The sequence below is a fragment of the Vespula vulgaris genome, chromosome 2 (assembly GCF_905475345.1).
Source record: "Vespula vulgaris chromosome 2, iyVesVulg1.1, whole genome shotgun sequence".
NCBI lineage: Eukaryota > Metazoa > Arthropoda > Insecta > Hymenoptera > Vespidae > Vespula > Vespula vulgaris.
In genome coordinates, this window is record NC_066587.1 from 570,744 (window position 1) to 583,897 (window position 13,154).

Genomic DNA, 13,154 nt, shown 5'->3' on the forward strand with positions numbered 1-13,154 from the left:
CGTTATTTATAACAAACTTAATTGTAAATTAAATGCTATAGAATATGATAAAAGATGAGATATTTTAGGAATTATCTCTGAAAAAATGTAAACTTAGTAAACTATATGGCAATGTTAACAATATAGAAAGATTGTTTATGAAGAATATTAAAATCAAATCGTAACAACATAAAATCGTGTAAAAATATCGAACAGTTATAATGTACATACATCACAAGAAAGAGCTGCGCAAATAATAAATACATGTATCAAAATTTCAATATTTTTTGATATTAATGAATCAAAGCTGCTCGACTTTATATGCAATAATAATTATTGCAATGAAAAAACTATGAATATAAGATTTATACCATAGCTTCATATAGGAACGTGTGCTTTTGCATTTGCACGAGCAAAGAACTGGTACATTTTCTTTTTTTTTTTTTATTTTATGTATTATACCTATTTCAATTTTCTTGACATAAAAACGTGAAAGATTTTACGACATATTCTGTAGATTTTTAACATCTGGTCCTAATCTGTCTTTTATGGTAAGTTGTGCTTTTGCTCCATCCTTTAAACTGAAAATATGTGTAAGTTCCATCGACGTTCGACCTAGTGCTAAAGCTTTATCAAACAGTTCTATTGCTTCTTTGTAATTTCCTCTATAAAAGAAGATATACATATGATTACAAAAGTAAATTATATGTGTATATATGGACGTATGCGTCCACACACGCATATGGACATACAAAGTATGTTAAATGTCACATTTATATTAAAAATTATATATACCTTTGTACTTCTATCGTTCCTAAAGTTTCGTATCCAAATTTACATTTGTCATCAAGCTTCAATGCTTCGTTGATGTATTCAACAGCTTTATCAATCGTATTATTCCATTGTAACTGCAGTAATCCTCTATGCACATATATAGTGGCATTATTCGGATCCTTTTCAATTGCTTTAGCAAAATACCAATCTGCTTTCTTATAATCCAGCGTTTCTGACAATACCTATATCGTACAATATTATATAATAGTTTATAAAATACTAATCCATATAATATATGATGAGCATAGAATATATAATATACCTCAGCATATAATGTATAACAGTCAGGACAGTCAGGGAATTTTTCAAATGCTTTTTCAAAATTTTTTAAACAACTTTCTACCAACAGTACATCTCTCTTAACTATGGCATAACGATAATCCGTATAACATTTTTGTACATATGCTAGTGCAAAATCAGGATTTAAATCCACAGCTTTTTGAAAATCTTCTTTTGCCTCGTCCATTTTTTCCATAAGTAAGTCTATCTATATTTATATAATATAAAATTTAATTCGTGTTAAAAAATATATCATTTATACAATTTAATTAAAAGACATATTACCTGCCCTCTGTGATGATAAATATCACTACAATTTGGGTCAAGATTAATAGCTAAGTCAAAATCAATGAAACTTTTCTCTGGATTCTCAAGTTGCATATATAAGCTTGCTCTTTTGATTAAAGCATTAACTTTAACTTCTTTAGATGCATCAGTCGAATTTATAATTTTTTCAAAATCTTCTAATGCCGCATCATGTTTCCCTAAAAGTAAATAAAATGTTGCTCTGAGAAGTAACATTTCCATTTTCCATGGTAGAACTTCTAATTGTTCACTATCAATTTCATTTGTACAAAGTGGTATTATGTTATCATAATCTTGATCGTCTAATGCTTTCATGATTTTTGTAAAGCCTCTGCAGCATTAAAGAAAAATACAAACGTTATAAGTTTTCATGTTATCAAATCTTTGTCATAAAAATATAATCATCGAAAGAAATAAATCATAACCATTTGCGATTACTTACACAGAGGGATTATCGTAGCGTAACTTTATGGATGTAGAAAAAATTGGATCATTATAAAACGAATTAATGTATGTATTGATAAAGTATTTGCTTGGCATGATTAACTTTTTATTTGCCCAATGTTCTTGAGCACGTTGTTTACCTACAAATAGAAAATTTACTCATTATAACTATTTATTTTAATGTAATCTAATCTATTAAAAATTACATCGTTTTTAAATTTACCAAGTTGTTTTAGAACTCTATCCGCTGTTGTTAAAGCCGATTGATTAATAAATCCTTCTAAAACACAAGCTGTAGTGACATCTTCCAAGGCGTGTTCTAAATCATTGCTATGTTCTAGAGCTCGTGCTCTGCGTAAAAATGCTTTTGCGTATCTTGGATTTAATTCTAACGCTTTTGTACAATCTGCTTTTACCGCGCTATATTTTCTCTATAAAATAATATTTAATATATATTTAATATATCATCTATAATTGATGTATTTGAATTAAAAAAAAAATGTTTACCAAATGTTCATAAGCTGCAGCTCTGTTTTGATAATATATAGCAAGTTCTTCCTTATTACTTTTCGGACAGGCATCGATAGCATTATTGTACAAGGCTATTGCTTCGTCATATTTTCCCATTTTAAAATGAACATTGCCTTCGTCCTTGAATTTTTGAGCCTTTTCTAAAGGAGTCTACAATAAAAGAACTTTCAGTCTAAGCGATTGAAAATGTTCAGTTATATCTTATGATTTTTTTAACAATTTATATAACATAATAAGATATGAAGAAGTGTTTAAATCTTTGGTATATGATATCATTACTTAAAAAAGAATCTAATTCATAGAGTAAATATCAAATAAGCACTTTAGTAATTGATACTAATTAAATTAAGTATACGTTATGGCTTATCTTATGACTTATCTATGACAATTCAGTATGCACTATTAAAAAGATATTAACAAGATGACATTGAAGATAACAATGACATATATGTTTTTATAAATCTAATATTTATGATATTGTGTACGCGTGTATGCGTATATCTTCATTCGTTAAATCTCACGCGTGTTATTATAATACGCATGAAATTTTAGGTGATATTCTAACCTCGATTCGTGATGTATTTTCGGATTTTAAATTACAATCTCCATCGATCGAAATTTGTTTGTCGTTCTTAGTACCATTTTCTCGAGAGCCATATTTTGATTTACCACGTTCTGGTTTAGAGGACGGCTTTGTACTGCTTTTATAATACATGTAGCCAAGTCCTAAAGCTACCGGGGCTCCTACCGCTAAAGCGAGCTGCCATTTTGGTAATGCACTGCTGGTTATACTACCCACACTGTTTGCTGCTGGCATGTTTTATTATTGAAATTAATCTAATTATTCTCCAAAATTGCTTTTTTCTTTATTTCTTCTTTATAAATTGCTTCCCGTTTGCTCTCACCGATACGCTGCTGGAGAGCGTTTGGATAGCCAGGCTCGCGCGGTCATGCGGAATGACGTATCACGAAAGAAAAAAGAGAAAAGAAATTTTTAATTCTAGTTCATTCCAGTTCACTTTAATTAGTTCCAATACAGAAAATCGTACATTGCCTACAACTACGTTCCACCCTACGATTAATCACAATTGTTCCGTGAACTGCTTCAGCTGCTTAGGAGCGCTATACAACGTTATGGCTTACGTTTAGTTCTTCATTCCGCCATTTCGAGAAGTTGTCGCTGTTATTCCTTGTCATGGATTATTTTTGCTCTTAAATTATTTCTCTTTACTTTTTAAAGTTCAAAGATCATAAGATAATTTTATTGTTTCAAAACTTTTTATCCATTCTTTACTATTGTATGCATATCTTTATTTTCACATAAAACACGATGGTAGACATCGAGAAATGATAATTAGTGTTTTGTCCGTTCGTACATAATTATATCTGTAAAATAATAAAAGATACGAAAAAAAATAAGTTTACTTAATATAGCTATAATATATTTAACAAAATGATCCTTTAATCGTCAATATTTCTTTTATCAATTTTAATCGCCATTCATTTCTTAGGATATTAATTTGAATGATGAATTACGTTAAACAATTCCGCGCTCTTTTCTATGCGCATGTGCAAGATTTTCCCGGAAAGATGTTCTGTCAACAGGAACGGTGTTTTATCAACTTTCATGCCAGAAGCTTGTTAAATTTTAAAGAGGTTATGAAGTTTGAGAATCGTCACAAAAGTTATCAAACTTTTTGGACGATGCTTATTAATCGGAGGCATACAGTATACGCAAACAAATATAATTAGAAGACGATATTTTACTTAAGCCAATATTATATCACGTTTTAATTGTGACACTTATCAAAATGGCAATACAAGAAGAAGGCAAGACGTGGTACGTCTTTGTAACAACATATTATTTTCAATATTTTTGTTTCCGTAACGATATTTATACTTTACATACGATTTAACGTTGCACTTTGTTTATTAAATTTAAACAATCTAATTGATTTGTTAATATTTATATGTATTCTTAGTTTATCGTACGTTTACCGTGATATTCTCTGGATTATTTACTATTTAATCTATATATGTATTTATAATATGTGAATTTAATAGATTACATTACCGATCTATAAACAATTTAAGTAAGATACGCATATTGATTAAATGTTTTATTAAATTATATTATAGATCGCGTTATTAATAAAAATAATAAGTATGCTAATGCATGAGGCGTATCTCACCATATTTTTACTTATGATCCAATAATTTACATATGAATATTATCAGTTGATTATAAGCTTCTTTATCTTTTCTTCATTTGTTTGTTATATATATATACTTTTTACATACACAAGTACATACGCACGGGTGTGCGCACGCATATACGCACATATATACATACATATACATTTATGATATATGTATTATATTATTAAAATTAAATTTTAAATATTATTACAAATATTTAAGATAGTAAAAGTATCTATCTAATATATTCAATTAGAATTTATTGATAATTAAATAGGGTACTGGAATTAGAAGCAGCGTTGCTTGATACGGAAGCTCCTTCTGCGTCTGACATATATGCAATTTGTAAAGGTCAGGCAGTTCCTGAAGATCTAAGACCAGATGTTTGGCAAGCGTGTTTGGATGTTGTCGATCGAGGTAATCAACTAAGTCAGTTCAATGAAGTCTTTGATTTGCCAGAACAAAATGTTATACGAGATGATTGTCAAGAATTTGTTGGTGAGTCTATTTTTTTTTGTATTATTCCAAAGTATACATTATTTTATTTAAGTTAGATAATTATTGACTCGACGATTTTTTTATTATTTCATATAATATAATATTTTCTATTAATGTAGCAAAACTTGGAAATGACGACGAAGATAAAGTGTTTGTTGTTTCTGACTTGGAATCAATTATAACATATTATTGTAAAACTAAGGGAGGACAATATGAAAGAGGAAATGGTTGGTTAGAATTACTAGGTCCATTGGTAGCTTTAAAATTACCACGTTCTGCGACATATAATTTATTTGAAGCAATAAAAGAACTATATATTCCAAGGTCAGAATTCATTATTATATGAATCTTATCTAAAAAGAGTATAATATCATTTATATATTTTTATCTTTCACAGAGGTGAAATATACAGTTCTGTATTACGACTTTTGTTGTTATATCATGAGCCAGAATTGTGTTCTTTTTTGGATACAAAAAGGGTATCGCCTGATCAGTACACAAAAGGTTGGGTGAATACTTTATTTGCTGGTGTATGTTCCTTACCAGCAGTGTGTACAATGTGGGATTTATATTTTATGCAAGCTGATCCTTTTTTCATGTTGTTTCTTTCTCTTATAATGGTAATAAATGCAAGGTTAGAGAATATAATTAATTTCTTTGTTAACTATGTAATTATTATATAAATATTATATATAAGATCAAACTTTTATTTTTATTTTTCTACAGAGAACAAATATTAAGCATGAAAGATGATGATAAACAAAGTATAATAGATGCCATATCAATGATGCCATGTGCTTTGGAGGCTGAAGATGTAACAGATTTTTGTTCATTAGCACAATATTATGCAATGAAAACACCATCGTCCTTTAAACATGACCTGTATCCTGTAATGTTTGGTGATAATTATGAAAATAAATTGATATCACACGCTTTATGTTTACCAGTATCGGCACAAGAATTAGTAGAAAATGCAATTGAAACTTCGTCCATGTCTAATAATTCTGTTGAATCGGTTAGATTTTTTTTAGTGGACTGTCGACCTGCAGAACAGTATAATGCAGGGCATTTGCCAACTGCATTTCATTTGGATTGTAACTTGGTACGTTAATTATTACTATTTTTATTATAAAAAAATATTATTCAATAACTTCACCATTTTAGATGCTTCAAGAACCATCTGCATTTGCTACTGCTGTACAAGGATTATTACAAGCACAACGTCAAGCATTAGCTGTTGGTTCACACGCAGGAGGAGAACATCTTTGCTTTTTAGGTAGTGGTAGACAAGAGGAAGATCGATATACACATATGGTAGTGGCTTCTTTTTTGCAAAAACACACTCAATATGTGAGTATGGTTACTTCAGGATATCAAGGTATGATCTACAATACAAGATATTCAATTTATACTTTTTATTATCAATGAAATAAAGACATAATTATACAAGATTTTGTTAAAATTCTCTAGCAATACATGAGTATTTTGGAGATGAAGTGGTTTCCAGTTTGGTCGATCATAATTCACAACACTGTTTAGTATGTAATGCCAACATGTCTGAGACTAATTCAAACGAAGCCAGTCCAGATAAAACAAAAAATAACAATACTGATCTTTTTGGTAAGATTGGTATGGTAATGAGATTAAAGAGTCAAAAAGTGAAAGGGAAACTTTTCGATTATATTGTTAATCCTTCTGCAAGTGTTAATAGCAATATGGATATAAAGGGTAATAAAGATTTAGAATACATTAGACGATCAAGAAAAACGGCACCCGTTTTTAGTATAGATGATGATCAAGAATTAGGTAAGTTAATGCTTAAATTATTCGTATATATATATATATATATATATATATATATATATATATATATATATATATATATATATACATACACACATACGCATTAAAAACACGCAAATTTTTCTTAGATATGACAATGACCAATAACGAAAGCGAGGAACCTATTGAAGTTGTATCTATCCAGCAATGGATGAAAGATCCTAAATTATTACATTCCTTCAAATGTCAAGAAGTCAAAGTTAATGGAGACCTTTGTGATAGGTAAACAAAATTTTAATTTCGAACGCTGTTAATACAGAAATATGTAAAAACATATATTTATTTTGTATTTTTCTGTTATAGTTTATTGTTAATTACCGATAGTCATCTCATTGTACTCCGTGAGATACAAGAACGTAAGGGTGCAGCACACGTAATCGTTAAACGTCCTTTAACTAGTATTGTTAAAATAACATCTAGAAAACGACATTCAGACCTAATCACTTTCAAATATGGTACTACACAATATAATGATACAGTGATTTCTGATATGGATAAATTTCTTATACCTAATGCAAGTGAAGCAACTAAATTAATCACACAACAAATTCTAAAACAATTGAAAACATCTAACTAATGTAAGTTCTAAATGAGTACAATAATTGAATTATAGTATATTACTTTAATTACAGAAGGAATTCATTTGAATATATTTAAAGTTTTTAATTTATCTTATATGAATATAAAACATGAATGTTTATCTGCTTCATACAGTATATATTTATTTTAATAGTTAACATAATAAAGTTCATAAGGTACTACAACGTCGGTAGGCCACGATAACATTTATAATTAATGATGACGAAATAACATAATTTCTTTTGCTAAATTCATATTTCATACATAAAAACATAAAAGTCTAGATTTTTATTCTATCATAGAATAGTTTAAAACATGTGTTGTGAGCTAATGGCCCGAGTCTAGTCAAAAATTCGTCGTGTTGTACATTATGCGGAGAACTTAAGTTTTTATTTCTAATAAATCATCGTAAATGAGACATAAGAAAATATGTCCATGTAATGTGAAATGATTGATTATAACATTCAATGACTTTCATATAAACACATCTTGCCTTTAATAATGTTAATACATATACATAATACATACATTTATATTTAACGTATGCTATATAGAAAAACATATTTCATTTCATTTCTTGGAAAATTTTATAAACTGGCTGTGATAGAAACTATGGTTCTATTAATAGATTTTAGCAAGTTTCCAATGCATAATGTACATACAAGACTGAGGGCTTAATATATTTTAAAAAGTCGAAGAACTATATAATCGAATCGCAAATTTAATTAATTTCTGAAATTTGTAAACAACATAATTATCGTGGTATAAATACAAATGTATGAAATTTTGTTTATTTCTTTAGTAATTCATATTATTTAAAGTACTTAAAGATATTAACTTAAAATGATGTAGTTACCAGAGTCAGACTAATAATTACTTTAAAAGATATTTTCATTTTATCATATAATACAATCATATTTGTATTGTACTGTCTGATGATTTTTGAAAAATAATTTTTTAGATAAAAAAGAAATAAACTCAAAATATCTTTCAATTCTAAATTTAAACAATTTTTCATCATGCTTTCTCTTTCAACATCATATGAAAATGTCCATTTGCCAAATGAATATTTGGCACAAGTTAGTATATATATATAATATTCCAACATTATATGAATTATACAACATACAAATGAATCTTCTAAACAAATTCAAAGAAAGTAGTACTAACTTTGTAATGCCTTTATTCATATACAACTACCATTTTTATGGTAAATAAGACATGTCTAAAATAATTGCTATTAGAAAAATTATTCATTTTTTCTTCAATATACACATATATATATACATATATATATACACGTTATACATATATATACATATATATACACACACACTATTTCGAAGTAAGGCAAAATTTTTCTTAAAATCTAATTAAGAATATTGATAAAATGATCATCTTGATAAAATATTTAATAATTTTCTATGGTCTCACACAGGAAAGAATACATTTATTACTTTTATAATCAGATTAGTAAATACTGTTAACTACAGTCTTTTATATTAATATATTTATTTGTTTATTTATTAATTAGCTGAGCATTTTTAGTTGAGAAAGACTGCTTTAAATGAATTGATTTGCATTAATTTGAACATATTATGATTTTTGGCAACAGAGAATACTAACATGTAAAATTTGTTTATAGTATGCTATGTTATTTGTACGATACGTAAATTTCGTATTTGTGCTTCCAAAAAAGAATGTCTTGATATGTCTAAGTAAATAAAAAAGATTATGTAAACATTACACTTATTGATAGAATGAGTATTTAATGATAGACAAAGCATTATATAAGTAAATTCATTATATCTTTTTGGAAATGTAAATAAGAGTATATGTATTATAGACGATGTATAATAAATAATTATAAGTCACCAACTTATTTTTAAATATTTATTAACAAATATAAATATTGTATACTCATCTATTTTTCATCTTTTTTATGTACATATATATAAAAAAAAAAAAAAAAAAAACTAGATTACAATATCGTATTTATCAGTAGATAAACTATTGATATGTTATCTCAAATTTCAAGTAAAAAGATTATTTTTCGATATGATGGAAAAGAGTAGGGGGTAAACGGACAGTAGGCGGCCTTCTAACGTCCGCTTGTGATTTTAACATGATTTTAATATTTTATATTTAAAATTATGCTATAAAAGAGAGTAATCATAAAATGATATCTATAAATTGGGGAGAATTATTTCCTGGAAGATGGAGTCCTGTCATTTTTCTTTCTTACATGGCTCTTTTTATCAATCAAGGTAAATTTAAGGTTAGATTTCTATTTGTATTACTATATTCGGCATCTCTTCAGTTATATAATAACAGATATTTTGCAAAATTTAGTACACCATTAGTACATTACATTTTGCTATATCAAATTCATAATGAATATTTTTACATATTTTTTGATAAACAGAACCAAACTGTTTTTTATATCATTTATCTTGATATATATATTACAGGAATTATTGTAACATGGTCTCAAACAAATGGTCAATATGAATATAATATCGTAACAGTGGTATTGTTAACAGAAGTTTTAAAATTAATTGTATCAGCTATTTTGTATTGGAAAGAGTAAGTGCAATCAAAAGCAAACCTTCATTCTTATAGACTTTTTATATATCATTTGAAAACATTGATATTTGTTTGTATTTTTAGTAATAAAATATTATCTCTTTTCCAAGAAATAGTAATACATAAAAAGGGTATGTAATAGTTGATAAATAAACTAGATTTAGACAAATAATGTTGAAAGTTTCTATAGATATTAAACAGTTTAGTGTTTAGAGATATAATAAAAAAATATTTTAATTGATGTCCTATATTTTTAGTGCTTCTACTGTACTTAATACCTTCATTTTTATACTGTTTGTATAATAATTTGGCATTTATCAATTTGGCTGCATTTGATCCAACAACTTACTATGTTCTATTACAATTTCGTGTTGTTATGACAGGAATTATTTTTCAGGTATGTATCGATAAATATTTTTATATATCAATCATTTTATAATATTTTTTATTTCTCAGCTCATCTTTAAAAAAAAATTATCTGTAAAACAGTGGTTGTCTTTATTATTGCTGACGCTTGGTTGTATGATAAAACATGTAAATATTAGTATGGATGCTGACGTTAGTACAAAATTTGTATTAAATAAAAATATTTATCTTATATTTATTCAGGTTAGTCTTATCGATATAGCATTTTTCTATTTTTTTTTTGCAAATGAATCATAACATAATCATAAATATTTTTACCTTACAGACTTTTTGTTCATGCTTAGCTGGCGTTTATAATGAATATTTGCTTAAACAAGGAACAGATATAAATATTTTTGTACAAAATGTATTCATGTATATAGATAGCATTTTATGTAATGTTATAGTATTTTTAGTATTATTTACATTTCAAATCAATGTTACCAATATATTCAACAATGTTGGATCTAGTATCTTTATGCAACCCAAAGTAATAATAATTATGCTAAATAATACGGCCATTGGTATAATAACAAGTTTTTTCTTAAAAAACTTAAATTCTATATTAAAGACATTTGCTAGTGCATTAGAATTAGTATTTACAGCTGTTTTATGTTGGATTATATTCGATATACCTATTCTTATAAATACAGTGATATCTATTGCCATGGTTAGCAATGCTGTAATTTTATATTCTCAAAATCCAGTTCATAATGAAAAATCAACAGAGATAGAATCTAAAAGATTGTTGGTTTAAAGAATTATACAATAGGTAGAAATATAATGATAATTACGAATTAATTCTTATAGCAATACAGTCAAAAATAAAGATATATAGTAGTATTACAATATTAAAATATAGTATATTAATTTCGAGTCAGTATAAAATGTTTGTTTTGTTTGTAATAAAGTATTTTTATTTTATTTAAAATATGTTTATTTTGTTTTATCGAATAATAATCAAAAATTAACTAAGAACATACGAATGTGATATTTATGTATTTTTTATAGTAATTGTTATAGTAGTTTTATTTTCAAAAATTTAAATATAGTAATATAATAATATATATATATATATATATATATATATATATATATATATGTTGATGTAACGTGACATATACTTATAAACATATGAAAACATGTGGTACAAATTATGAAACTGCGTATCTGATTAATTACTTAATTCCCGCTATCGATTTATATATATATAAGATATATTATGTAATGATAGATTGCATAGAGTGGCGATATTGTAAAACCAAAGTGAAATATGCACAAATGTGAACAAAATAAACACAAATATTATAATTTCATTAAAAATTATGATATTACTTTAAATAAATGCTTATCTTGATTGATCTATACGTATTATTACTATCTATTTTGAGGTTAACAAATGCGTATTTGATTTTATCAAAATATAATCGAAATTGTACCTTATATCTAAATGTATTGGCACATGCGTACGTCGATTAATAATGAAATAATTAAATGATAATAATAATAATAAAAAAAAAAAGAAAAGAAAAAAGAATGGAGTTCGTTATCGTGTTATTACTGGCAATTAAAGAGAACGATTTTCAATGCTCGAATAGTTCCATCGTGTTTATAACGTAAGTAAAACGTACACGTGAATAATGAGGGAAATTATTAAAGAGAAAATCTCGTGACTGCGTTTGAATAATGAAATGATCAATCGCGGGCTACGTTAAAGGGAAGATAAATATTGAACATCGATAATGGAGGTATAAAGCGGTATTGTTATCCGACCTTCGACGAGCTACGGCTCGAAATGCATACAAAAAGAAAAAAAAAAAGAAAGAAACATACACGAGTAGATTTTTTTTCGTACAGGGAATTCAATGGTGTAATAAAAAATTTTATATAAAAACGAATCTACAATAATTTTTTTGCGAAGTAAACGAAAAAAATCAATTCTTTTTTTTTTAAATGATCTGTAAAAAAAAAAGAAGTTCGAGCGTTTCTATCGATGGTACGATAAAATTTACGTTAATATATGTATAATAATAATAATCATCATAATGACATATATGCATGTAAATATATATATATATATATATATATATATATATGTATATATATATATGTATGTATATATAAGAAAAAAAAAGAAGGGTGATCGAAGGCTGTTCTACCATCGAGTCTTAAGAGTTCAAGAGTTAGAAACTGCTATTAAAGTGGGGATGAAATGGTCGATATTACCTTTGAACCACCATGCTCGCGAAGAACAGGGGCAATAGTCACATGCCGGTCGTGGTCAAGTGAGGTTACCGTTTCGAGTCAACTTCCGCTTTGTCCACATACGCGTGTCTCCTTCATAACTTTTAATTCTTATTTCGTTTTCTTTTTTCTTTTCCTATTAATTTTTGTTGTTTCTTTCTTTACAAAAATCATGATTACCGAAGAAATATTAGACGGACAACGAAATGGAACTATCAATACGGTAGGTGAATGCAAAGGACTAACAAATATTTGCTTGAAAAATTATTTTTACTAAACGAAATCTTTCATTGTTAATCATTCGATTATTTCACCGAGCTAGTGTATCTGATGTATCAATTTTGTAGAGACTTCGTTTGACGTAGACCAATTTGTTCCGTCTTAATTTTTTTTTTTTTATATTTTTTTATTATTTTTTTTTTTTTTAA

At 26.9% G+C, this 13,154-nt stretch overlaps 4 protein-coding genes across 6 annotated transcripts in view; 2 read left to right on the plus strand and 2 right to left on the minus strand.

Annotated features, from left to right (window-relative positions):
• Nucleotides 1-369: 369 nt before the first annotated feature.
• On the minus strand, nucleotides 370-3,666 carry LOC127073036 (mitochondrial import receptor subunit TOM70). The gene is made up of 8 exons (XM_051014027.1): nucleotides 2,939-3,666; nucleotides 2,350-2,523; nucleotides 2,066-2,273; nucleotides 1,841-1,982; nucleotides 1,378-1,729; nucleotides 1,076-1,300; nucleotides 775-995; nucleotides 370-644 (listed from the first exon to the last, which is right to left on the minus strand). The coding sequence occupies exons 1-8, from the start codon at nucleotides 3,188-3,190 to the stop codon at nucleotides 479-481; spliced, it is 1,740 nt and encodes a 579-aa protein (XP_050869984.1). The 5' UTR covers nucleotides 3,191-3,666; the 3' UTR covers nucleotides 370-478.
• A 287-nt stretch (nucleotides 3,667-3,953) lies between these two features.
• On the plus strand, nucleotides 3,954-9,237 carry LOC127073034 (TBC1 domain family member 23). The gene is made up of 9 exons (XM_051014025.1): nucleotides 3,954-4,213; nucleotides 4,850-5,070; nucleotides 5,190-5,394; nucleotides 5,468-5,704; nucleotides 5,797-6,172; nucleotides 6,235-6,448; nucleotides 6,541-6,876; nucleotides 7,002-7,134; nucleotides 7,216-9,237. The coding sequence occupies exons 1-9, from the start codon at nucleotides 4,185-4,187 to the stop codon at nucleotides 7,487-7,489; spliced, it is 2,025 nt and encodes a 674-aa protein (XP_050869982.1). The 5' UTR covers nucleotides 3,954-4,184; the 3' UTR covers nucleotides 7,490-9,237.
• The window catches only part of LOC127073043 (carbohydrate sulfotransferase 11-like), a 29,724-nt gene continuing 22,898 nt past the window's right edge, over nucleotides 6,329-13,154 (minus strand). For 2 of the 3 annotated variants that reach the window (XM_051014040.1, XM_051014043.1), the window contains one exon: nucleotides 6,336-6,455. Coding sequence is in view for 1 of the 3 variants with exons in the window: in XM_051014042.1 (XP_050869999.1) it covers nucleotides 6,444-6,455 (12 nt within the window). In the remaining 2 variants the exon portion in view is untranslated. Of the gene's footprint in view, nucleotides 6,456-13,154 lie in introns of all 3 variants that reach the window. The other variant, XM_051014042.1, reaches the window with a different exon arrangement.
• Nucleotides 9,455-12,396, plus strand: LOC127073045 (UDP-galactose transporter senju). The gene is made up of 6 exons (XM_051014046.1): nucleotides 9,455-9,758; nucleotides 9,963-10,077; nucleotides 10,162-10,208; nucleotides 10,335-10,474; nucleotides 10,534-10,686; nucleotides 10,769-12,396. The coding sequence occupies exons 1-6, from the start codon at nucleotides 9,671-9,673 to the stop codon at nucleotides 11,237-11,239; spliced, it is 1,014 nt and encodes a 337-aa protein (XP_050870003.1). The 5' UTR covers nucleotides 9,455-9,670; the 3' UTR covers nucleotides 11,240-12,396.